Source organism: Erythrolamprus reginae, chromosome 5 (assembly GCF_031021105.1).
Source record: "Erythrolamprus reginae isolate rEryReg1 chromosome 5, rEryReg1.hap1, whole genome shotgun sequence".
NCBI lineage: Eukaryota > Metazoa > Chordata > Lepidosauria > Squamata > Dipsadidae > Erythrolamprus > Erythrolamprus reginae.
The window spans coordinates 9,122,100-9,149,875 of NC_091954.1; the positions used below are offsets into that span (position 1 = coordinate 9,122,100).

The 27,776-nt window shown below is 41.6% G+C and overlaps 1 protein-coding gene across 4 annotated transcripts in view; it reads right to left on the reverse strand.

Annotated features, from left to right (window-relative positions):
- The window catches only part of LDB3 (LIM domain binding 3), a 187,111-nt gene that overhangs the window by 97,847 nt on the left and 61,488 nt on the right, over window positions 1–27,776 (reverse strand). For all 4 annotated transcript variants that reach the window (XM_070752054.1, XM_070752050.1, XM_070752049.1 and 1 more), the window contains exons 3-5: window positions 12,627–12,778; window positions 7,704–7,779; window positions 4,886–5,292 (exon numbers count right to left, since the gene is read on the reverse strand). In XM_070752054.1, coding sequence (XP_070608155.1) covers window positions 4,886–5,292; window positions 7,704–7,779; window positions 12,627–12,778 — 635 coding nt within the window. The remainder of the gene's footprint in view (window positions 1–4,885; window positions 5,293–7,703; window positions 7,780–12,626; window positions 12,779–27,776) is intronic.

The following is a 27,776-nucleotide window of genomic DNA, read 5'->3' on the forward strand; positions in this document are numbered from 1 at the left end:
TATATCCTTGCATTCCAGAGGGGAAGCCCAGCCTCCATGATGTATGGGGTTTCAGTAAACTCCCACGGGGCAAATGTAGATGCTGTTTGTCAGTCCATGGTACATAACCTACTTGGGTGTTGCCATACAATAAACTAACAATGTTAATCTATGAAAGTAAAGTAAAGTATCCTTGTGGTGTGACCAGAACAATCTACATCTGAACACACCCTTCCACCTCTCACAATACTAGACAACACAGTATCAACAGCAGAGACCTTCAAATTTGTAGGTTCTATCATATCTCAAGACCTAAAATGGTCACCTAACATCAAAAACATCATCAAAAAAGCACAACAAAGAATGTTCTTTCTGTGCCAGCTCAGGAAGCTCAAACTGCCCAAGGAGCTGCTGATCCAGTTCTACAGAGGAATCACTGAGTCTGTCATCTGCACCTCTATCACTGTCTGGTTTGGTGCTGCAACCGAACAGGACCGACACAGACTTCAGAGGAGAATCAGAACTGCAGAAAAAACAATTGCTGCCAACCTGCCTTCCATTGAGGACCTGTATACTGCACGAGTCAAAAAGAGGGCGGGGAAAATATTTATTGACCCCTCACATCCTGGACACAAACTGTTTCAACTCCTACCCTCAAAACGTCGCTACAGAGCACTGCACACCAAGACAACTAGACACAAGAACAGTTTTTTCCCGAACGCCATCACTCTACTAAACAAATAATTCCCTCAACACTGTCAGACTTTCTACTAAATCTGCACTTCTATTCTACTAGTTTTTCTCATCATTCCTATCACCCATTTCCTCCCATGTTGACTGTATGACTGTAACTTGTTGCTTGTATCCTAAGATTTTTATTAATATTGCTTCTTCATTGCTTATTTGACCCCTAGGACAATCATGAAGTGTCCTACCCCATGATTCTTGACAAATGTATATTTTATTTTATGTACGCTGAGAGCATCTGCACCAAGACAAATTCCTTGTGTGTCCAATCACACTTGGCCAATAAAATTCTATTCTATTCTATTCTATTCTATTCTATTCTATTCTATTCTAAATACTGTAACTTTAAGTAAATATGACAGGTTGGCCATGAGAGGGCGCCAACACCGTTCCCTTTGGGGGGAGTTACTTTGAGCTGTATTATTCTTGCTGTCTGCAGGTTGTAATCTATTAGTATTACGTATATTGTTGTATATTTGCAAATAACAATATTGTTTATACTAAGCCTGAATCCTTGTCTGGCTAACCCACATTACCTACACCATTGCAACAACTCTGCTGAGTGTATGTCGAAGGTTTCGCACCAAGACATACTAATACTGTTCATAACTGACCCTGCACATGTTATGGCCAGAGGGTCTTTGTGGTCACTTAAAAGTAGCCACGCCAGGTTCAAATCAGTAGGGGGCTCTAAAACCCATTGATAACTGTTCACGCATGTGCGCGGGTGGGCGGAGCCTCCCGCCACTGCTATCGGATGGCAGAACCAGAAGCAACCCACCGCGGGTTCAGATCTCAAGATAATAGGGAATATTTACTAAGAAATATTTACTAAGCCCTTCATGGCACTGGACCAGAATATCTCCGAGACCGCCTGCTGCCGCACGAATCCCAGCGACCGATTAGGTCCCACAGAGTGGGCCTTCTCCGGGTCCCGTCAACTAAACAATGTCGGTTGGCGGGCCCCAGGGGAAGAGCCTTCTCTGTGGTGGCTCCGACCCTCTGGAACCAACTCCCCCCAGAGATTAGAACTGCCCCTACTCTCCTTGCCTTTCGTAAACTCCTTAAGACCCACCTGTGTCGCCAGGCATGGGGGAACTGAGACATCTCCCCCGGGCATATACAATTTATGAATGGTATGTGTATATGTATGTGTGCTTAGAAAATGGGGTTTTTAAAATGTTTTTAGTAGAAATTTAGATTTGCTGAAATTGTTTTCTGTTATTCTGTTGTGAGCCGCCCCGAGTCTGCGGAGAGGGGCGGCATACAAATCTAAATAAACTAAACTAAACTAAACTAAACTAAATACAAGGAAGCGGAGGTCTCGTATCCAAGTTTTCCGATCTTTCATTTCTACTGAGGTTCCGTTACTCCATGCAATCTCTACTGTAGGACAGTGTTGGTGAAGCTTTTTTTCTCAGATGCCGAAAGCATGCACGTGTGTGCTATCGCACATGTGCAAGTGCCCACACCCATAATTCAATGCTCCCCCACCAAACCTTCCTTGTGTTGCCCTGTCCACCCTGCACGCACACACCACCACCCTCCATCCTTCCCCTGTTTTCCAACTTCCAGGGGGCCCGGTAGGCCCAGTTGGCTCGTTTTTCACCCGTCCCATGCTCCAGAAACTTTCTTGCAGCTTGAGGAGGGCGAAAATGGGTTTCCCCACCTCAGAAGCCCTCCAGAGGCCTAAAATGGCCCATTTCCTGGTTTCTGGAAGGCCCAGTAGGCCCGTTTTTCACCCTTCCCAGGCTCCAGAGGCTTCCCTGCAGCCTGAGGAGGACAAAAATGGCTTTTCCCACCACCAGAGGCCCCCCAGAGGCCTAAAATGCCCCATTTCCTGATTTCTGGTAGGCCCAGTAGGCTCATTTTTCACCCATCCCAGCTTGAGGAGGGTGAAAACGGCTCTTCCCACCCCAGAGGCCCCCCAGAGGCCAGAAATGGCCCATTTCCTGATTTCTGGTAGCCCCAGTGGGCTTGTTTTTCACCCTTCCCAGTTTGAGGAGGGTGAAAATGGCTTTCTCCACCCCGGAGGCCTTCCAGAGGCCTAAAATGGCCCATTTCCTGATTTCTGGTAGGCCCAGTAGGCCTGTTTTATGCCCTCCCCAAACATGTTCTCCCAGAGCCTCCGCATGAACTGAAAATCAGCTGGCCGGCACGCACATGCACGCTGGAGCTAAACTAGAGCAACAGCTTGTGTGCTGGCAGATATGGCTGTGCATGCCGCCTGCAGCAGACATGCCATAGGTTCACCATCACTGCTTTAAGCTCATTTTCTCTCATTTGTCAGATCTTAGCACAAGCAAGTAATTTATCTCTCGGCCTGATCCTGGGAAGCAACGATCTCCTCTGCCATGCCATGCCATGCCACCAAGCATCTCCTTTGAGGAACTCCTGGCAGAACATAGGAGCCCCCAAGTTTTTCAAACTCTGGAAATGAAAATCTCCAGCCGGTCCCTCAACTTCAGTAGTAATGGGAGCCAGAAGCAAGAAAGAGAAGGAAATTACTGAAAGATTACTCCTCAATGCCCACACCTTCAGGTATCCTAGGCACACTCCTAAATAGTACCAATTAGGCAGTTCAGAATGCCAGCAATCTTCTTAAGCTGCTGGTGGTCTTCAGATATGGTGGACCTCAGCCCCTCCCCTGTCACCTCCAGTCTTCCAAAGCTAGAGCCGGATTGGAGAAACTGTCAAGCCTTTCATACCTATCACAGGTGGCACGCGGAGCCATATCAAACAGCACGCAAGGCATTGCCCTGTGTCAACTCTAGCATGCATGCACACGCTAGCCAGTTGATTTTCAGCCTTGGGGAAGGCCATTTTGTCCTCCAGAGGCCTCAGGGAAGCTCCCCTGAAGCCCCAGAGTGCAAAAAACCGCCTAATGGGCAAACAGGAAGTTTGGAAAAACAGACTTCCGGTTTGCCTCTTGTGCTGTTTTTCACACTCTGGGACTTCAGGAAGCTTCCCTGAAGCCTCCGGGGTGCAAAAAACAGTACACAGGGCAAACCAGAAGCCCATTTTTCCAAACTTATGATTTGGCTGGTTTTTTTTTTCAATGTTCCAGGCTTCAGTGAGGCCTGTGTGGAGCCCGGGGGGGGGGGATTGTGCCATGTGCAGAGGTAGCAGTCTCTCTCTCTCTGTGCATGTGTAGGGAGGAGGGAATGGGTGTGAGCACATGTGCCTGTGGTAGGACACGCACAAACCCACCTTTGGCACATGAACCCAAAAAGGTTCGTCATCACTGAAAGAGTAGTAGATCCTTGGAACAAACATCCAGCAGACGTGGTTGGTAAATCCACAGTAACTGAATTTAAACATGCCTGGGATAAACATATATCCATCCTAAGATAAAATACAGGAAATAGTACAAGGGCAGACTAGATGGACCATGAGGTCTTTTTCAGTCTTCTATGTTTCTATGTTTCTATCACTGGCCTAGGCCCATTGATAATTCAAAAGACCAATGATTATTTCTGGAGCACCAACTCGGGAGGGGGGTGGGGTCTGTTTTCTTTGCTAACGTTCAGAATTGGGGTCCTTTTTTTTTGAATCCTAGATGCTTCCAATGAAGAGAAAGGAATGGCTGTTTTGGCTGTATCTGCTTGGCAAGCTTTTCAAAGGCACCTGGTTGGCCACGGTTGACCTCGATTAGGGGTCTCTCTCCAACCTTGGCAACTTTAAGACTTGTGGACTTTAACTCTTATCCACTGGCTGAGGAACTCTGGGAGTTATTATTATTATTTTTTTTATTTATTGGATTTGTATGCCGCCCCTCTCCGCAGATTCGGGGCAGCTAACAACAGTGGTAAAACAACATGGTCAATCCAATTAATAAAAAACAACTAAAAAACCCTTATTATAAAAAACCAAACATACACACAAACATACCATGCATAACTTGTAATAGCCTAGGAGGATAGGATAACTTAACTCCCCCATGTCCACAAGCCTCAGAGTTGCCAAGTTTGGAGAGAGACCCCTGATCTAGATGGCGTCAGCAAGGCAACTTCCTCAGATCTACTTTAATGATGAATTAAAACGCCCACCTCTGCTGCGAAACATTTCCAGGGGGAATCCCCCCTCGTGGGGCAGTTACTTATTCACCCGACACTTCCGACAGCATCGTTACAAAACAAGTCGATGGCGTTTTACCTACCCTCTAAGAAGTCCACCTTCGGAAGCCCTTCGGGTGAGACTTAACCTATGCAATTCAGCCATTTCTTTCAGAGTCTCAGCTGAATAAAGACCAATGGGGTTGTTATATTGCCTGGCGGGGCTCAGCTGGTGCTTCGCTTTATTGGCGTCAGGGAAGGCCGTGCCAGTTTTCGAACCTACGTCAGACTTGGCGGGCGAGAGGTCAGGGGTCCCAGACTGAGAGGAGGGGATGGAAGACCTAAAGCTGGCGCTCATTAAGAAGGAAGAGCTCTGGGACACACTGGTTTCTTGTCTGCTGACGTAACCTGAATGGACACCATTGCTGGCTAACATGCTATTCTTGGGCTGGACTGAAGAGCTATTGAGAGGATAGCTCCCTCCGTCAACACTGATGGTCGAGACTGAATCCTGTAGAAGCAAATTTGCAGGCAAAGGAAGGAAAGGATGGGGAAGGGGAGGAAGGAAGAAAGAAAGGAAAACCATCATAACATTCATGCAGAAAGGGGAAAAAATTCCCAGCTCTGGCAATCTACAGAAAGCAGTAAAGTTGTCAACCATTCATTTAAGGGGGGGGGGACTGCAGGCACAGTGGTACCTCTACTTACAAACTTAATTTGTTACGTAAACAAATGTTTGTAAGAAGAAGCAATTTTCCCCATAGTAATCAATGTAAATGCAAATAATGTGTGCTATTGGGGAAACCACAGGGAGGGCGGAGGCCCTCTTTCCTCCCAAGAGATTCCTAGAGGGGCCCCATGGAGGCTTCTCCCTGCCTTTTCCGGCCCTGTTTCCTCCCAAGAGATTCCTAGAGAGGCCCCACAGAGGCTTCTCCTTGCCTTTTCCGGCCCTTGTTTCCTTCCCAAGAGATTCCTAGAGAGGCCCCATGGAGGCTTCTCCCCACCTTTTCCAGCCCTTGTTTCGTCCCGGAGAGACCCCACAGAAGCTTCTGCCCACCATTTCTGGCTCTGTTTCCTCCCAGGAGATTCCTAGAGAGGCCCCACAGAGGCTTCTCCCTGCCTTTTCCGGCCTTTGTTTCCTCCCAAGAGATTCCTAGAGAGGCCCCACGGAGGCTTCTCCCCAGCTTTTCCAGCCCTTGTTTCGTCCCAGAGAGACCCCACAGAGGCTTCTCCCTGCCTTTTCCGGCCTTTGTTTCCTCCCAGGAGATTCCTAGAGAGGCCCCACAGAGGCTTCTCCCTGCCTTTTCCAGCCCTCTTTCCTCCCAGGAGATTCCTAGAGAGGCCCCACGGAGGCTTCTCCCTGCCTTTTCTGGTTACAGTTTTGGAGGCTCAGGTTCGTAAGTGAAAAATGATTCTTGAGAAGAGGCAAAAAAACTTGAACACCGGTTCTTCTCTAGAAAAGTTCGTAAGTAGAGGTGTTCTTAGGTAGAGGTACCACTGTACTTTCTATTCTGAGCTGTCAGGATAGAATTGATTGGCTCAGAAATCCAAGCCAGTTAAAGGCATTTGAGGACTTTTCCAAAACAAACTCTGGAATATATTGCCGTTCATAGACAAGCCGAGGTAATTGCTCAAGGTGGATATATTGTTTTCCTGGTAACCTGGTTGGCAACTTTACATACAGGGCAGTCCTCGACGTACAAACTGTTTGCTCAATTTTACAACAGCGCTGGGAAGAAGGGACTTCTGGTGTTTTTCCCCATGTACAACCGTTGCAGCTGTCAACAACTTCTTCCCACATATGACTATTTTGATCACGGTCAAAATTTAGATTCTTGGCACCTGAGTCACCTTTTTAACGATGGCAAGGTCCCGGGCAGCCAGATTGGACTGAACCACTGCAGCAGTTCACTTAACAAAACAGTGGCAGGGAAAAGTCGTAAGCTGGGGCGAAACTCAACATAAATTTCGCTTAGCCGCAGAAATTTGGGGCTCACTCTGTGGTTGTAAGTCGAAGACTCCCTGAATTGGCATCCAAACAAATCAGCGACTCCAATAGAGTTGGCATTAGTCAAGCAACAATATTTAACTTCGCCGCTTTCCCGAAGAGGGAAGTTAATCAATCTTCCCCAAACAGCTGCCATTATTACTTATGTAACAGGTCTCCTGGTGTGATTGTCATTTGGTTTGCCTGGATGGGACAGTGGATGCTTCAAGAAATAGGGATGGCTGGGCAGCATTTGCAAAACAATGCAGTCGACGAGGAAAAAGGCAAGGGCGAAGGTGTTTGTAGCTGGTCTCGGCATCATTAGTTTCAGCTAATTATAAAGGCCGCTAGCAAAGTTCATGCTGGCCAAGGCCATGAAATAGGATGAACAGAAGAGGCTGCAAAGAAGAAGCTATTAATAGACACCTGCCTAGGACATAGTTTGACTTGAGGGTCATGTACACCGCAAGAATTTCGAATCCGAGTCAGTAATCCTACCCTGGTTGCTCCCAATCTCTCTTTACCCCTTGGCCAAAGAGATAGAAATTAGGATCAAATAGCCTCTTCGCCTGGTGTCGGAAAGTTCTCGAAGGATGAATTCCAAACTGCCCACTTCCACAATGCAGGAAAAATTCACATTCTTAGCATCATCATCATCATCACCTTGGAGGTCTTCTAGCCCAACGTCCTGCTTGGGCTTTCTTTGGAAAACCTTTCCTGGGGATTCTTTTGAAGTCTCACATTATTGCAAATTAGGAGGAAGAGAAGAGATGGATGGCAATTCTGTCCATGTAGAAGGGCAAAGTAATTTTTGCCATGTGATACATTGCAATATTGTGGCTTGTAATTTTCTCCCACTCAAAGGTCAGTCTCCCTGAAGAAAACATTTACCTCCAGAAATGCAACAGAAACAAAGGAAACTATAAGACACCTACCTTTTGATGAGGGATGACAGGCATGGGAGAATCGATCCTCAGGGAGCTGGTTGGCATCGGGATTGGGCGTTTTGATCTGGCAAGAACACAAGGAAAAATTGGTTATAGAGCAGCTGATTATTATTATTATTATTTATTGGATTTGTATGCAGCCCCTCTCTGGAGACTTGGGGCGGCTAACAACAATAATAAAACAGTATACAAAATAATCCAATACTAAAAATGATTAAAAACCCATTAATATAAAAAACCAAACATACAGACAGACATACCATGCATAAAATTGTAAATGCCTAGGGGGAAATAGCATCTCAGTTCCCCCATGCCTGACGGCAGAGGTGGGTTTTAAGTAGCTTACGAAAGGCAAGGAGGGTGGGGGCAATTCTAATCTCTGGGGGGAGTTGGTTCCAGAGGGCCGGGGCCGCCACAGAGAAGGCTCTTCCCCTGGGTCCCGCCAAGCGACATTGTTTAGTTGATGATTTTCCACATCTTTTAACCAATTTATTATAAACCATTGCCAAATTTGGCTTTAATCTTTGCATCGCCCTTCTAGTTTTAATAATGAATCACCCATTTCCCCCTCCCCCCTTTTCCAATCTGGGCATGTGTGCTTAGATCCTTTGGTTCTATTGTAGAAACATAGAAGATTGACGGCAAAAAAAGACCTCATGGTCCATCTAATCTGTCCTTACAGTGGTACCTCTACCTACGAATGCCTCTACTTACGAACTTTCCTAGATAAGAACCGGGTGTTCAAGACAGGGACAGAAAAGGCATGGAGAAGCCTCCGTGGGTCCTCTCTAGGAATCTCCTGGGAGGAAACAGGGCTGGAAAAGGTGGGGAGAATCCTCCATGGGGCCTCTCTAGGAATCCCCTGGGAGGAAACAGGGCCTCCACCTTCCCTGTGATTTCCCCAATCGCACGCATTATTTGCTTTTACATTGATTCCTATAGGAAAAATTGCTTCTTCTTATAAACTTTTCTATTTAAAAACCTGGTCACGGAACGAATTAAGTTCGTAAGTAGAGGTACCACTGTATTTTATCCTAGGATGGATATATGTTTACCCCAGGCATGCTTAAATTCAGTTACTGTGGATTTACCAACCACGTTTGCTGCAAGTTTGTTTAACTACCAGCCTCAGGAAACAGTCTCCATTTAGCTTTGAAATTTTTGGCGAGAAGGAAGGCCGAGTTCTAAACAAAGCACTACTTATTACAGTGTTCCCTCGATTTTCACGGGGGATGAGTTCCGAGACCGCCCGCGAAAGTCGAATTTCCGCGAAGTAGAGATGCGGAAGTAAATACACTATTTTTGGCTATGAACAGGATCCCAAGCCTTCCCTTAACACTTTAAACCCCTAAATTACAATTTCCCATTCCCTTAGCAACCATTTAGATTATTACTCACCATGTTCATTTATTAAAGTTTATTTCAAAAAAATGTTTTTTAAAGGCACACAAAAGTTTGGCAATGACATATGACGTCATTGGGCGGGAAAAACCAGGGTACAGGTGAAAAAACGGTGAAGTATTTTTTAATTAATATTTTTGAAAAACCGTGGTATAGATGTTCCGCGAAGTTCGAACCCGTGAAAATCGAGGGAACACTGTATTTTTATTTTCTACAAATGGTCCCACACTAAGAAGCATTACTGTAAAGCAAGCAGGCCTGTAAACCTTTAGACAGCCACTAGATGGCAGGAAAGGAATGCGCAGAAAATTGGCTTTGTTGCCTTCTAGTGGCTCTTTGGAATTTTGCAGCCCTAATCATTGGAAACCATTCTGCTTGAGGGCCTCAATTAACTATGCAGCTTTTCTTATCAATATTCATTTCTATATAAATTAGTGTAAAAAAATATCCCCCTCTCTCCCAATGCAAACAGTACAGCAATAGCTTTCGAAAAGCAAGATCAGCCGATCTATTGAGCTTTCAATTCAGCAAATTTGAAAAGCAATCTAGGCCAATAAAAAGAAGTTCCAAATTCTATAGAAGCTACCATATTGTAAATAATCCCCATGAAACTGTCAAGAGTCAGAATTGATAAAGGAAATGTCATTGCTGCAAGGTGCAATCGGGGAAAAGCATTTCTCTTTGGCGGTAGCAGAAGTCTACATTTTAGATCTCATAAAAGTGGACCTCGTATTTCTCCATTTTTTTGAAGGAGACAGTTGCAAAATACCCTTCACTGAATTTTTATGTGGTTTTGTTTTTTTAATAGAATCACCTCAACATTCCTAAACTGGAAAAAAACAAACAAACCCTAAAATACTTGTATCTGATCTTCATTTGAACTGCTCTAGTTCTGTATTTACAAGTCAGATATGGCGAGAACTTTTCTATTACCAGATAATCTTGCGCATGAATTTATCTTCAGGAAAAGGGGGGACATGATCGAAACATTTAAATATATTAAAGGGTTAAATAAGGTCCAGGAGGGAAGTGTTTTTAATAGGAAAGTGAACACAAGAACAAGGGGACACAATCTGAAGTTAGTTGGGGGAAAGATCAAAGGAAACGTGAGAAAATATTATTTTACTGAAAGAGTAGTAGATCCTTGGAACAAACTTCCAGCAGACGTGGTAGATAAATCCACAGTAACTGAATTTAAACATGCCTGGGATAAACATAGATCCATCCTAGGATAAAATACAGAAAATAGTATAAGGGCAGACTAGATGGTCCATGAGGTCTTTTTCTGCCATCGATCTTCTATGCTTCTATCCGACATTCATCTGACGTCGCGGATGCTTGGGGGTGTGGCTATAGGCATTTACGCACACCCAGACACGCCCCCAAACATGGCAGCCGCGACGGGGAAGCAGTCCTCAAGGACTGACTTCTCTCTGCAAAGCCTCAATTGGGGGGGAAAGAGGCAGGGAGGTGGAGATAGAAACATAGAAACATAGAAGACTGACGCCAGAAAAAGACCTCATGATCCATCTAGTCTGCCCTTATACTATTTCCTGTATTTTTATCTTAGGATGGATCTATGTTTATCCCAGGCATGTTTAAATTCAGTTACTGTGGATTGACCAACCACGTCTGCTGGAGGTTTGTTCCAAGCATCTACTACTCTTTCAGTAAAATAATATTTTCTCATGTTGTTTTTGATGACCCCCCAAAAATAAATAAATAAATAAATAAATTTAATAAAAGAGATGGCGATATCCATGGAGCAGCACCAACTGAACTGGTTCTGTGACGTCATCGTGACGTCACCAGCAGGTTGCTACTAGTTCAGACAAACCAATCGGAACCTCTGCTTGGAAGTCTCTTACTTGAGACACCAGAGATGGGGAACTTCAAACTGCGCACTGGTAGCACCTGCCAGATTGCGCAAGTTGCGCGCGACCACTCTGCTGGCAGTCCTATGGGTGCCACCATCTTTTTTTGTATCTTTTGCTTCGTGTTCATGCGCAGAAGCAAAATCTTGCAAGGTGATGTGGGCGCGATGAGATTTCAATGAGAAATCACTGAAATCCCATGCATGCACACAATATTATTATTGTTGTTGTTATTGTTGTTGCTGTTATTATTATTATTATTATTATCATTATTATTTGAAGATCCACAAAAAGGACAAATAATAGACAGCATTATTGGTTGAGGAGCACAGAAACATTTTAAGGTTTTGTACTGAACCCACAAGGTTCAGTAGGATAACAGATTAGGCAAGTAGCTCAATTTTCTTTCATTGCCATAAAGGTTCGGGTTCTAGATAATGATTAAAATGATTAAATGGTCTCACCAGCGCTCTGTACAGTGGGAAAAGAAAAGTACAGAGTTTACAAGCAAAGTACACTCAGAGCACAGAGAGAAATTATTATTATTATTATTATTATTATTATTATTATTAAATATTATTATTATTATTTGAAGATCCACAAAAAGGACAAATAATAGACAGCATTATTGGTTGAGGAGCACAGAAACATTTTAAGGTTTTGTACTGAACCCACAGGGTTCAGTAGGATAACAGATTAGGCAAGTAGCTCAATTTTCTTTCATTGCCATAAAGGTTCAGTTCTAGATAATGATTAAAATGATTAAATGGTCTCACCAGCGCTCTGTACAGTGGGAAAAGAAAAGTACAGAGTTTACAAGCAAAGTACACTCAAAGCACAGAGAGAAATTATTATTATTATTATTATTATTATTATTATTATTATTATTATTATTATTATTATTATTATTATTATCATCATCATCATCATCATCATTATCATTATTATTATTATTATTATTATTATTATTATTATTATTAATTAGATTTGTATGCCGCCCTTCTCTGAAGACTCGGGACGGCTCACAAGATACAAAAACAACATGACAACAAATCTAATTAATTAAAAATTACCACTAAAATCCCATATGTATTAAAATCAGTCAGCCAATTCATTCACAGCCACATGTCACATTTTGTAAACGGTGGCTTGATCTAATTGCCTAAATCCCTTCTGATATAAATTAGTCTTGCAAAAGGCGAGGAGGGTGGGGGCAGTGCGAATTTCCAGAGGGAGTTCGTTCCAGAGGGCCGGGCCCCCCACAGAGAAGGCTCTTCCCCTAGGCCCCACCGCATGACATTGTCTGGCCGATGGGACCCAGAGATGGGCCAACTCTGTGGGACCTAACCGGTTGGTGGGATTCATGCGGCAGAAGGCGGTCCCGTAAGTAATCTCGTCCCCTTGCAAAATTTCAGCGCATTTTTGCTTCCTGCGCACACACAGGCAACACAATCGAAGCTCCACACGCAACGCACCAGTAGTGGCAATAGTAGCAATCCACCCCTGAGTGGAACCCACCGCTCTAATGGGGCCCAAAATATCGCAGGTGGAACATTTAAGCCGTCTCGAAGCAGGAAGGCAGACATGCACACTGAATTCGTTTTTTAGGGCTAGTAGTAAACCTATCTCTGCCTACTTTTGAAGAGTAAGATTCAGGTTGTAGTTGGCCGATTTGATCATATTCTGGGCCTCGAGGTGGGTCAGACCATCTGTGTTGACGCCGTCAATGGCTACCACCATATCTCCTTGGGTCATCTGAGATTGGGCTGCTTTGCTGCCAGGGGTGATCTGTAAAGGAACGAAAGAAGAAGAGAGGGCAAAGGTTGTTTGTTTGTTTGTTTGTTTGTTTGTTTGTTTGTTTGTTTGTTTGTTTGTTTGATTGATATGTCACCCCTCTCCGAAGGACTCGGGGCGGCTCAAAACATATAAAAAACAATGTGAACATACTAGTCCAATTAATTTTAAAACTAATTCGAAAAACCCCAGTAACATTAATTCAATTCAATTCAATTTATTTATTATTTTATTTATTTATTATTTGGATTTGTATGTCGCCCCTCTCCGAAGACTCGGGGCGGCTCACAACAAGTGAAAAACAATCCAATACAATCCAATTAATTAAAATACTATAAGTTTAAGAAAATCCCTTGTACTAACTTACACACATACAGACATACCATATATAACTTCAACCTGCCCAGGGGGAGATGTTTAGTTTCCCCATGCCTGACGGCAAAGGTGGGTTAGATTATTAGATTTGTATGCCGCCCCTCTGTGTAGACTCGGGGCGGCTCACAACAATAATAACACAATATATAACAAATGTAATAATTAAAAGTCATTTTAAAAAACCCTTATTAAAAAGAAACATACACACAAACATACCATACATAAACAGTATAGGTCCAGGGGAGAAGTCTCAGTTCCCCTGGCGGCAGAGGTGGGCTTTAAGAAGTTTATGAAAGACACGAAGGGTAGGGGCAAAGGAAGCCAATTTTTTTAACAATGCAGTTGAACCACACAACTCCTGTTATATATGTGCCTCTGTTTAAAGTCAAAAACTGCCATGCATAACGCAGTTGGTTCTTGATACTTGATGAAAAGCTGTGCCAATACATCACCCGGGTCGCCCAAACTTTGAGATGGGGATGAAAAGAAAAACAAGTCGGGATTAAATTGAGACAAATGGCAGCTCCTGAATATTGCTGGAAGGAGCAATCTAATTAAAGCTCAGCTGTCTCCAGCTTGCCTTCTGACAGAGACAAACCCACACACTCTTCTTAGCAATGGTAACAAGAGTGGTTTTCCATCACCTTCAGTTTCATTCTGTGTCTTCGCTTCTCCATCTAACCTACAGCCCTAATAAAGTCTGCAAAAGTTCATAAATCTAACCAGAAATCGTATTCAGGAACCATATTTTCTGTGGTCAAAATTGGGCTCATCTAACATAACTTCTCAGACATAAAAGGGTCTCCTGGCTTCGTAGCTGTGAAGCAGTGATGTGTGACAACTCACACAGGCTCAGAGAGAGAGAGAAAGAGAGAGAGCAAGAGAGAGAGAGGGAGAGAGAAAGACTCTCTCCCTCTAAGAATATATGTGGTGCCCATCTTGGGAACATTACTTTCTATCTTGTCGGAATAATGTTAACTATTCCGACTTGCTGATGTATTCAAATTGAGGAAAGTCAATGCAGGCTCATTGTACTTATCAAGGGTGAAAATGTGTCACTGAAGATCTTTTGAGAGGAGGAGGAAGGGGGGAGGAGGAGGAGGAGAGGAGGAGGAGGAAGAGGTAGAGGGGAAGAAGAAAGAAGAAGAAGAGGAGGAGGAGAGGAGGAGGAAAAGGAGGAGGAGGAGGAGGAGAAGAAGAAGTAGGATGAGCAGGAGGAGGAGGAGGAGAAGGAGAAGGAGAAGGAGAAGGAGAAGGAGAAGAAGAAGAAGAAGAAGAAGAAGAAGAAGAAGAAGAAGAAGAAGAAGAAGAAGAAGTATGAGCAGGAGGCGGAGGAGGAGGAGAAGAAAAAGAAGGAGGAGGAGGAGGAGAAGGAGGAGAAGGAGAAGGAGAAGAAGAAGAAGAAGAAGAAGAAGAAGAAGAAGAAGAAGAAGAAGAAGAAGAAGAAGAAGTAGGATGAGCAGGAGGAGGAGGAGAAGGAGAAGAAGGAGAAGGAGAAGAAGTATGAGCAGGAGGCGGAGGAGGAGGAGGAGAAGAAGAAGAAGAAGGAGGAGGAGGAGGAGGAGGAGGAGGAGGAGGAGAAGAAGGAGGAGGAGAAGGAGGGGAAGGAGAAGAAGAAGAAGAAGTAGGATGAGCAGGAGGAGGAGGAGGAGGAGGAGAAGGAGGAGAAGGAGAAGAAGGAGAAGAAGGAGAAGAAGAAGAAGAAGAAGAAGAAGAAGAAGAAGAAGAAGAAGAAGAAGAAGAAGAAGAAGTAGTAGTATGAGCAGGAGGCGGAGGAGGAGAAGGAGGAGGAGAAGAAGAAGGAGGAGGAGGATGAGCAGGAGGAGGGAAAGGAGGAGGAGGAGGAGGAGAAGAAGAAGAAGGAGAAGGAGAACGAGAACGAGCAGGAGGAGGAGGAGGAGGAGAAGAAGTAGAAAATGAATCACATGGACTTCAATGTAGGTAATTGACTAATCAAAATTATGACAGATCTCTCGAAAGTTACTTACAACCTGCTTCCAAAACTCCAACAACTCCGTCCCCCATTCAAACCCCAATACACATGTAGAACTAATAGTACAGTCAAATGGAAAAAATTGTCTCTTTTCATTCACCTAATTTTTGTGACGATTCCTTCTATGAAACTGGAAGAAGACAAAGTCAAGATGCAAAGCTGCTCTATCCCTGACCGTAACCCGTGAATCAACCCCAAAGGATGCAAAATAGGATTATTATTTTCAGGCATATCTGCAGAAGAGGTATTGTATCGCAGTTGTAGTGAGTTACCAAACTATATTTTTTTGGGAGAGGAAGCTCTGCAAATCTCTTTTTTTGGAATTACTGCCCCTCCTCCTCACTTCCTTCTATAGGGAGATCCAGGTTCTGTATATGCACTTTCTAAATATAGATTTCTAAACATTTAAGGGGGAAAAAACCCCATCTTGTAGTACGGCAATTTTCAGGTCTTTATCTCTTCCTGGGCTGCTGTAGACTCTGCAACTATTGGTGTAAGAAGTGTCACACTCAATAGCTCCTGAATGGAATTATCCATCATCATAACTGCGTAGGAGGTTCCATTAAGAGCGTAACAGAGTCGGAGGGGACCTTGTAGGTCATCTAGTCCAGCCCAGATGGTGCTCAGATGGGTTATTCTTCCATCTAGATTGAGATATCCCCAGGCTAATATAGTTTATGTAGGGTATGATTGGAATTGTATGGTTTTAATTATATGGGTTTTTCACTTCAGAGGGTCACTACATGGCACAAAAGCATTAGAGGGTCTTGAGGCCCAAACCTGATGGCCATGTAACGCAAACAATGTTTTAACAGATTAACAGAGTTGGAAGGGACCTTGCAGGTCATCTAGTCCAACCCCTTGCCCAAGCAGGAGATCCTAAATCTGCCTCTACCTAGGATTGAACTCACAACCTGCTGATTGTGTGGCAAGAGTTCTACCTCTAAGGCACATAATCTATTATCATGCATAGCATGGGGAAAGGAGGATGGTGGCCCAAATAACAATGGATGGGCATTTTATTGAGAAACATAGAAACATAGAAGACTGACGGCAGAAAAAGACCTCATGGTCCATCAAGTCTGCCCTTATACTATTTCCTGTATTTTATCTTTCAATGGATATATGTTTATCCCAGGCATGTTTAAATTCAGTTACTGTGGATTTACCCACCACGTCTGCTGGAAGTTTGTTCCAAGGATCTACTACTCTTTCAGTAAAATAATATTTTCTCATGTTGCTTTTGATCTTTCCCCCAACTAACTTCAGATTGTGTCCCCTTGTTCTTGTGTTTATTTTTATTTATTTTTATTATTTGGATTTGTATGCCGCCCCTCTCCGAAAACTCGGGGCGGCTCACAACAAGTGAAAAGACAATCCAATACATAATCCAATTAATTAAAATATTATAAATTTAAGAAAAACCCCTATACTAACATACACACACACAAGCATACCATATATAAATTCAACGTGCCCAGGGGAAGATGTTTAGTTTCCCCATGCCTGACGGCAAAGGTGGGTTTTGAGGAGTTTACGGAAGGCAGGAAGAGTAGGGGCAGTTCTGATCTCCGGGGGGAGTTGGTTCCAGAGAGTCGGTGCTGCCACAGAGAAGGCTCTCCCCCTGGGGCCCGCCAACCGACATTGTTTAGTTGACGGGACCCGGAGGAGGCCCACTCTGTGGGACCTAATCGGTCGCTGGGATTCGTGCGACAGTAGGCGGTCTCGGAGATATTCTGGTCCAGTGCCATGAAGGGCTTTAAAGGTCATAACAAACACTTTGAATTGTGACCGGAAACTGATCGGCAGCCAATGCAGACTGCGGAGTGATGGTGAAACATGGGCATACCTAGGTAGGCCCATGACTGCTCTCGCAGCTGCATTCTGCACGATCTGAAGTTTCCGAACACTTTTCAAAGGTAGCCCCATGTAGAGAGCATTACAGTAGTCGAACCTCGAGGTGATGAGGGCATGAGTGACTGTGAGCAATGAGTCCCGGTCCAGATAGGGCCGCAACTGGTGCACCAGGCGGACCTGGGCAAACGCCCCCCTCGCCACAGCTGAAAGATGGTTCTCTAATGTGAGCTGTGGATCGAGGAGGACGCCCAAGTTGCGGACCCTCTCTGAGGGGGTCAGTAATTCCCCCCCCAGGGTAATGGACGGACAGATGGGATTGTCCTTGGGAGGCAAAACCCACAGCCACTCCGTCTTATCCGGGTTGAGCTTGAGTCTGTTGACACCCATCCAGGCCCCAACAGCCTCCAGGCTGTGTTCACTTTCCAATTAAAAACACTTCCCTCCTGGACCTTATTTAACCCTTTAACATATTTAAATGTTTCGATCGTGTCCCCCCTTTTCCTTCTGTCCTCCAGACTATACAGATTGAGTTCATTAAGTCTTTCCTGATACGTTTTATGCTTAAGACCTTCCCCATTTTTGTAGCCCGTCTTTGGACCCGTTCAATTTTGTCAATATCTTTTTGTAGGTGAGGTCTCCATTATTTATTAGATTTGTATGCTGCCCCTCTCCGCAGACTCTTTGCGGCAATCCTATCATTGTAGGGATGAAATGGGCGCTTTAGAGCGAGAGCCTTATTGTGCAATGGTCAACATCGACAAATACAATGACAGTGAAAAAGCTCGGTCTTTATCTTAGCTTGGCCTAGGTCTTATCTTTATTGTTGGCCTAAATTGCAGCCAAGAATACATTTGAGAAACTTTAAAAAGAACTTGGCTTGGTTCAAAGATAAAAACATCACCTCATCTAACCCAAGCTCCATGCTGGAAGAACAGCAGGTTAGAAATAAATACAATTAAAGATACCGGTTGATGAATTTCAACTGGCTGGTAGGTGAGAAATCTAGGCAATTTTTTTTTTAAAGAAATCGTTTTAACCTTTATTGAGTTTTTAGTTATATACAAACCACATGTTACGAAAATATACAAGAATACATGAAATATAAACAGATGAAGTAAATACTATTTTGCAACCATTTCATTTTCAGATATATTTTCACTTCACAATATTGCTTCTTCTAGCTTTACATATATATACGTACACACATATATCCATACTTCTCTATCCTACATTTATATTATTTACTATTTTCATTACATTTGTTGATCACATTTTAACAATTTTCCCCTGTTTATTTAACTTGTTTGTATTATTACTTCTAATTTCTAGCCACTTGTAAAAGTTTTCCCATACGGTAAAAAAAATCTCTTTCTTGTTTGTTTTGCAATTCGTAAGTAAGCCTGGTCATTTCAGCACAATCCATTGTTTTATTAATTATCATTTATTTATTTATTTATTAGATTTGTAGGCCGCCCCTCTCCGAGGACTCGGATGTTATCACGTTATCTGACGGGAGGTTTACATCTTTCCAGTTTTGAGCATATGCCAATCTCACAGCAGTTAATATATGGACAATAAAGTAGATTAGATTAGATTAGATTTATTGGATTTATATGCCGCCCCTCTCCGTAGACTCGGGGCGGCTCACAACAATGGTAAAAAACAATACATAGTAACAAATCTAATATTTAGCAATCTAAATTACAGTTTTAGGTTAAAAAATCCAAAAGAAACCCCAATATATAAAAAACAAGCACACTGTCGAATCATACACAGAAACTACATGGGCAAGGGGGATATGTTTCAATTCCCCCATGCCTGACAGCAGAGGTGGGTTTTAAGGAGTTTCCGAAAGGCAAGGAGGGTAAGGGCAATCCTAATCTCTGGGGGGGAGCTGGTTCCAGAGGGTCGGAGCCACCACAGAGAAGGCTCTTCCCCGGGTCCCAAAACCATTATATTAAACCAGTAGTATTTTGGTTTAATATAACGTTCTCTAATTATTCCTAATAAGTACCTATATCTCTGGTCTTAATTCTATGTCACATGGTGTCATTTCCTTGAACCATGTCTTAATTTTTCTCCAGTATTTTTGTGCCATTGGGCATAACCACCACAAGAGGTAGTACGTCCCAATTTCTTTTTTTTCTTTTTGCATTTCCAACATTGCAATTTATTTTTTTTTGAGATTCGGCAAAATAATCTCCAAGTAAATTTTTAATAGGAAAGTGAACACAACAACAAGGGGACACAATCTGAAGTTAGTTGGGGGAAAGATCAAAAGCAACGTGAGAAAATATTATTTCACTGAAAGAGTAGTAGATCCTTGGAACAAACTTCCAGCAGACGTGGTTGGTCAATCCACAGTAACTGAATTTAAACATGCCTGGGATAAACATATATCCATCCTAAGATAAAATACAGAAAATAGTATAAGGGCAGACTAGATGGACCATGAGGTCTTTTTCTGCCGTCAGTCTTCTATGTTTCTACATAATAATCTCTCCCCTCCCTTAAATTTTTCCAGGGTCCCTGGGACACTGCGGTGACTTCTCAGTATTTTGACAAAGTCCACAAGAGGTGAAACATCCAGAAAAGAGATTAATGCTGGACAAAAAAAAGGCAAACTGAAGTGTGGCTGAAGAGAACACACTTTGAGCAAAGGATACGCTTCCAGAATGGAGCCTCCTCTTAAACACTGAAGAATAACTTACTAAAATTAGACCCTAACTGATTTCCACTATCTGTTTCCAAGGAAGCTCAAAGCAAATGATTGGGACCAGCACAAAGAATACTTAAGTGACCTTCCAAAGCATTGTGACAGATAAGGCGCCGCCAGTTCAGTTGTATTGGGTTGGGGAGGTGAGCAAATGGAGTATTTGCAAAATGGGCACTTGTAGAATGGAAACTGCTGGCTAGCTAATACATATTGTGATATTGCATTCCTCTGGCAACTCAGTGTAAAAGGGTCAAAGCTGGTTGTATGTAGGAATCAGAAGTCTGACACAGACCTCAGAGGAAAATCACAACTGCAGAAAAAACAATGGCTGCCAACCTGCCTTCCATTGAGGACCTGTGTACTGCACGAGTCAAAAAGAGGGCGGGGAAAATATTTATTGACTCCTCGCATCCTGGACATAAACTGTTTCAACCCCTACCCTCAAAACGTCACTACAGAGCACTGCACACCAAGACAACTAGAGACAAAAACAGTTTTTCCCCGAACACCATCACTCTGCTAAACAAATAATTCCCTCAACACAGTCAAACTTTTTACTAAGTCTGCACAACTATTACTACTAGTTTTTTCTCACCATTTCTATCACCCATTTCCTCCCACTTAGGACTGTATGACTGTAACTTGTTGCTTGTATCCTAAGATTTTTATTAATATTGATTGTTTCTTCATGGCTTATTTGACCCCTATGACAATAATTAAGTGTTGAACCTGATGATTCTTGACAAATGTATATTTTCTTTTATGTACACTGAGAGCATCTGCACCAAGACAAATTCCTTGTGTGTCCAATCACACTTGGCCAATAAAGAATTCTATTCTATTCTATTCTATTCTATAAGCAGATATGGAGTATCTGTCATCAGATACCTTGAACTACATAGCAGAGATCTGCAGCTGGAGGAGAAATTGTTCCTGGTTTTCCTTTCATATCATGTATGTGTAAGTGTAAGACATAGAAACATAGAAACATAGAAGACTGACGGCAGAAAAAGACCTCATGGTCCATCTAGTCTGTCCTTATACTGTTTTCTGTATTTTATCTTAGGATGGATATATGTTTATCCCAGGCATGTTTACATTCAGTTACTGTGGATTTATCTACCACGTCTGCTGGAAGTTTGTTCCAAGGATCTACTACTCTTTCAGTAAAGTAATATTTTCTCATGTTGCTTTTGATCTTTCCCCCAACTAACTTCAGATTGTGTCCCATTGTTCTTGTGTTCACTTTCCTATTAAAAACACTTCCCTCCTGAACCTTATTTAACCCTTTAACATATTTAAATGTTTCGATCATGTCCCCCCTTTTCCTTCTGTCCTGCAGACTATACAGATTGAGTTCATGAAGTCTTTCCTGATACGTTTTATGCTTAAGACCTTCCACCATTCTTGTAGCCCATCTTTGGACCCGTTCAATTTTGTCAATATCTTTTTGTTAGGTGAGGTTTCCAGAACTGAACACAGTATTCCAAAAGTGGTCTCACCAGCATTCTATATAGCAGGATCATAATCTCTCTCTTCCTGCTTGTTATACCTCTAGCTATGCAGCCAAGCATCCTACTTGCTTTCCCTACCGCCTGACTGCACTTTTCACTCATTTTGAGACTGTCAGACGTTCAACATTTCATTTTGTCCTTTTATGAAATGTTCCAAAATGTCATCATTTATCATGACAGTCAACTGTCTGTGGACAACCAGAAAACACTTCAGTTAAATTCCTTGAGAGATCAGTTGCCAATACTATTTATTGAATATGCATTGAGATTTATTTTTATTGTTTTGCAGTGATGACATTCAGAATTCATCTTAATTCACTGCAGAAAGCAATTATGGTTTGGAAGAGGTAGTGCTAAAAGAAAACCAGGCCATCAAAGAACATGATGGCTGGGCCCCATCAATGGTGACAACGGAAAGAAAGAAGCAAAGACCTCAACTCAAAGGAGCTGTGCAAGACCGGAAGATATGCAGAGACCTGGCCCATATCAAGTCCTTGATCAACCTTGATCGACCTTGATCAAATCTGACACGATGGAACGAATAACCGCCTCCTCCTTGTCATCATTAAAGTTATCCAAAGACTACAGAAGTCCAACAGACTTAGCAGAAGTCCATTCCCATGTCTGTACTTATCAGTCAATTACTCAGTTTATGTAATACGGTAAACTCTATCATGGTTTGCTTAAACTTGGCTTAGTATTTATTTATTTGTTTGTTTGTTTGTTCATTCATTCATTCATTCATTCATTCATTCATTTATTTGATTTTTATGCCTCCCTTCTCCTTAGACTCAGGGCGGCTTACAACATGTTAGCAATAGCACTTTTTAACAGAGCCAGCTTATTGCCCCCACAATCCAGGTCCTCATTTTACCCACCATAGAAGGATGGAAGGCTGAGTCAACCTTGAGCCGGTGATGAGATCTGAACCGCTGACCTTAGTATGTTGTGTGAAGCTTAGCCATTGTTGCAGGTTATGGTTTATGGCTGAATTTAAGACAAACCTTTGTCACTTATTAAGCAAATAATCTAATCCAATCCAATCCAATCTAATCCAATATAATCCAATATAATCTGATCCAGTGCAGTGCAGTGCAGTCCAGTCCAGTCTAATCCAATCCAATCCAATCCAATCCAAACCAATCTAATCTAATCTAATCTAATTCAATTTAATTGATTTCTATTCCACCCAATCCCATGGGACCCAGGGAGGCTTACAACAATGAATAAAACAACACGAAGATACAAAAGTCAAATATAAGTAATAAAAACAGTAAAAACTCCATTATAAAAAACCCTAGGAAATTATCCAATAATGGCTTAAAAGCCATTATGGGCCCAAATAACAGTTTACCAAAGTATTCCAGACAGTTTCTATACTTTCTAGCCAAATGGGAAGGATTTTCTTGGTGCGAGCTGGGGGCCATCAGCTGGCAGGAAAGATCAAGGCTTCATGTATTTTATCTCCCTCCCCCCCCCCCCCCCCCTATTTTTAATTTTTGGAGAACATTAAAAAAAAATTGTGAAGGAAACAACAAGATCTGCAGCCTTCACAAATGTCCCAGCAAAGAGAGATTTTGCATATTTTTAAATTTTAATGTCCCAAATGTCCCAGCAAAGAGAGATTTTGCATATTTTTAAATTTTAAGAACCAGCAACTATGCAACGCATGATAAAAATGTTCACTTGCAGCCAGCGAAATATGAACGTTTACGGAGTTTCTTTTGTCTTCCATTGTCTGCCAGCTCCATTGGAATTATTTTTTTAAAAAACCTCTTCTTTTCAAAACCATGTCTGAAAGAGGATTGTAGGAGCTACCCAAGGTAAACACTGCGTAAACCTCCATCTTTTTCCTTGGCAAAACTATTGTGTTTCTCTAATCCAGCTGGTTAAGCTGAAGTTTTCATTGTTCTAATGTCTTCCCTTTGAGGATTTGTGTTCCCTAGCTTGGTTTGGTACAAAACAGATTATAGAAAAGAACGTTGGGTCTCCATATTTATTTTTATTTATTTATTTATTCATTTGTCCAATACACAAATACATAGGAAGAAAAATAGACATGTAGTAATATATATAAAGATAAAGTGAACTTAGAGGAGAGGATATATGAAAGAAAGAAAATATATATGATAAGTGAGAGAAAGGAAAGACAATTGGACAGGGTGCTCTATAACTCCTATACCCAAGCATGGGCCAGGCACCGGAATGGCGGGAACACTCCTCCACTCGAAACAGAATATCCTACGAAAATAGACTAACAATCCTGGGCCTAGAAAGCCTAGAACTACGGCGCCTAAAACACGATTTGAGTATTGCCCACAAGATCATATGCTGCAACATCCTACTGGTCAATGACTACTTCAGCTTCAACCGCAACAACACAAGAGCATGCAACAGATTCAAACTTAATACGAACCGCGCCAAACTTGACTGTAAAAAATATGATTTCAACAATCGAGTTATCGAAACGTGGAACTCATTGCCGGACTCAATTGTGTCAACCCCTAACCCCCAACATTTCTCCCTTAGACTCTCCACGATTGACCTCTCCAGGTTCCTAAGAGCCCAGTAAGGGGTGTACATAAGTGCACTGGTGTACCTTTCGTCCCCTGTCCAATTGTCTTTCCTTTCTTTCACCTATGATATATATTCTCTTCCTTTCCTCTCCTCTAAGTTCACTTTTACCGTTATATATATTACCACATGTCTATTTTTCTTCCTATGTATTTGTGTATTGGACAAATGAATAAAATAATAAAATAATAAAATAAAATAAAATAAAATAAAGGCAGCTGGCATCTAGAAAGGGTGAAATGCAACAATTGAGGTGTACATTGTTATTCAAAGTGTAATTCAAGAGATGGTTACTCTCCAGTAATAACCATGTCAGAGATTTCCCCTCTTTAATATAAAAGATTTTTAATTTGCAAGTGCTTTTTAAAAATCTGGCTGTGCTCCTATATTTAAAGAAACCTTAATTTTGGAAGACCAACTCTGACTAATCAGTTTTTATAAATGCCAGAGAAAGAGACATGCGTTAGAATCTGCTTAAGAGCAGAGGAAAGGATAGAAATGGATAGCTCTAATAATTTTAAATTAGATTAATGGGGGGTTTCGGGTGTTGTTTTTTTACAAATCATATTGCAGATTTCATTATTTGCAATAAAACTCACAGCAGAAGAAAAGGAATGGAAGTTAGGCTGCAATTTCTTAGGAAAAATAAATCATGATCTTTCAGTAAGGTGATTCAAAATTGTGGCCCAAAATACATCCCAGTATAAATAATAAATGTTGAAAATGCAAATGAGCTAATGGTACATATTATCACATTTGGTGGACGTGTTTGGAAACAAAAAAAAAGTTGGTCTATAATTAAAAACTGGTTAATAAAAAATTTTAATTATGAAAATTATCAAAACTGGAAATTTACCTTTTAGGAATTATTAGAGGGCAACATAGTAAGGCAGATTATTATTTAATAGCACATATATTAACAGCAGCAAGATTTGTTTTCACACAAAACTAGAAAAAAGAAAACATACCAAATGAAGAGATGGTGATTAGGAAAATATTAGATTGTGCAAAATTAAGCAAGCCTACATTAGAATTACAGAACAAACAAGATAAAGAACATTATACCGTACGGGGGAATCTTTACAACTGGATAGAAAAGAAAAAAAGATTTTAACCACTATTAAACATAGAAACATAGAAGATTGACGGCAGAAAAAGACCTCATGGTCCATCTAGTCTGCCCTTATACTATTTCCTGTATTTTATCTTAGGATGGATATATGTTTATCCCAGGCATGTTTAAATTCAGTTACTGTGGATTTACCAACTATGTCTGCTGGAAGTTTATTCCAAGCATCTACGACTCTTTCAGTAAAATAATATTTTCGCATGTTGCTTTTGATCTTTCCCCCAACTAACCTCAGATTGTGTCCCCTTGTTCTTGTGTTCACTTTCCTATTTAAAACACTTCCCTCCTGAACCTTATTTAACCCTTTAACATATTTAAATGTTTCGATCATGTCCCCCCTTTCCCTTCTGTCCTCCAGACTCTACAGATTGAGTTCATGAAGTCTTTCCCGAGAAGTTTTATGCTTAAGACCTTCCACCATTTTTGTCGCCCGTCTTTGGACCCGTTCAATTTTGTCAATATCTTTTTGTAGGTGAGGGCTCCAAAACTGAACACATATGGTTTGATTGCAACCTGCTGCCCAAGAGGAAAATGAGACTAGCAGTCAACGGTATAGTTGACAAATTTGTTGTTTATGTCTATGTGAAATGTTTTGTCAGTCTTTGCTTGCCTTGCTATGTTGTTTCTTTTTTTCTTACAATACGTTGCTATTTTTTCTTTGTTGCCGCCCCGAGTCTATGGAGAGGGGCAGCATACAAATCTAAATAATAATAATAATAATAATAATAATAATAATAATAATAATAATAATAATTGTATTTAATCAATAAAAACTATTTAAAAAATAAAGGAAAAGGGGAAATAATAGAAACAGGAATGTAAATCTCCGGGACCGCCTTCTGCCGCACGAATCCCAGCGACCAGTTAGGTCCCACAGAGTTGGCCTTCTCCAGGTCCCGTCAACTAAACAATGTCATTTGGCGGGACCCAGGGAAAGAGCCTTCTCTGTGGCGGCCCCGGCCCTTTGGAACTAACTCCCCCCAGATATCAGAGTTGTCCCCACCCTCCTTGCCTTCCGTAAGCTCCTTAAAACCCACCTCTGTCGCCAGGCATGGGGTAATTGAGACTTTCCCTTCCCCCTAGGCTTATAAAATTTATGCATGGTATGCTAGTATGTATGATTGGTTTCTTAAATTGGGGTTTTAAATTAACTTAAATATTAGATTTGTTTACATTGTATTATTATTGCTGTGAGCCGCCCCGAGTCTACAGAGAGGGGCGGCATACAAATCTCATTAATAGCATAAAATAAATAAATAAAAATAAATGTGAATTTATATCAAGTTTGTTGATTTCGTTGTTGTTATGGTCTTTTTTCTGTATGTTTGTGCTTTGTAATTTGTGTTTTCACTAAAAAAGGAAAAAAAACAAAAACAGAAACAAAAAGATGGCTATTTATTTATTATTTATTATTTATTATTTATTATTTATTATTTATTATTTATTATTTATTATTTATTATTTATTATTTATTATTTATTATTTATTATTTATTATTTATTATTTATTATTTATTATTTATTATTTATTATTTATTATTTATTATTTATTATTTATTATTTATTATTTATTATTTATTATTTATTATTTATTATTTATTATTATTTATTACAGTATTCATTATTAATTAATTAATTAATTAATTAATTAATTAATTAATTAATTCAATTTTTATGCCGCCCTTCACCTTAGACTCAGGGCGGCTTACAACATGTTAGCAATAGCACTTTTTTAACAGAACTAGGCTATTGCCCCCACAATCCGGGTCCTGACAGCCATGAGGATTGGTGAAGGGGCTTAAAAAATTGTGATTGCAGGTTTCTATCCCCCAAATCTAACTTGTGGACTTCAAGTCCCACAATTCTCCAACCAGCGTGACTAACTGGAGAATTCTGGGAATTGAATTCCACAGGTCCTAAAGTTGCCATGGTTGGCGTTCCCAGTTTAGAGATTGTCCCAGATGCCAACTGAACAAACCATGTGGGTTTTGTCTACCGTAAGCTATTGTCTCTTCTGATCAATTTAATTTACATAATGTACCACCAATATTTTGCAATCCTTTAGTTTTTGAATGCAAACAAGCAGGAGCGAAATATAAAGGGGGAAAAAAACCCAACTCTCCAGAAGTAGCTTTGGATGCTCTTAAAATAGAAGGACCTTTCTAGGGGCTTGGGGAATTATTTATTTATGTATTTATTTATTTATTTATTTGTTTGTTTGTTTGTTTGTTTGTTTGTTTGTTTGTTTCTTTGTTTTTGTATGCCGCCCCTCTCTGCAGACTCGGGGCGGCTCACAACAAAGTGAAAAAAACAATTTACAACAAATCTAAATTTCTACTAAAAACATTTTAAAAACCCCATTTTCTAAACACACATACATATACACATACCATTCATAAATTGTATATGCCCGGGGGAGATGTCTCAGTTCCCCCATGCCTGACGACACAGGTGGGTCTTAAGGAGTTTACGGAAGGCAGGGAGAGTAGGGGCAGTTCTAATCTCCGGGGGGAGTTGGTTCCAGAGGGTCGGGGCCGCCACAGAGAAGGCTCTTCCCCTGGGGCCCGCCAACCGACATTGTTTAGTTCACGGGACCTGGAGAAGGCCCACTCTGTGGGACCTGATCGGTCGCTGGGAAACAAACTTGCTCAAACAAATAAAATACTTCCACTTGTCAAATATTGCATGCATGCCGGATTGTGTGTGTTGCAGGATTAGTGGTTGCATTCTTTCATCTCGCTGCAGAGATCTCTGTCTCTATCTCCGGGACCGCCTTTTGCCGCACGAATCCCAGCGGCCAGTTAGATCCCACAGAGTGGGCCTTCTCCGGGTCCC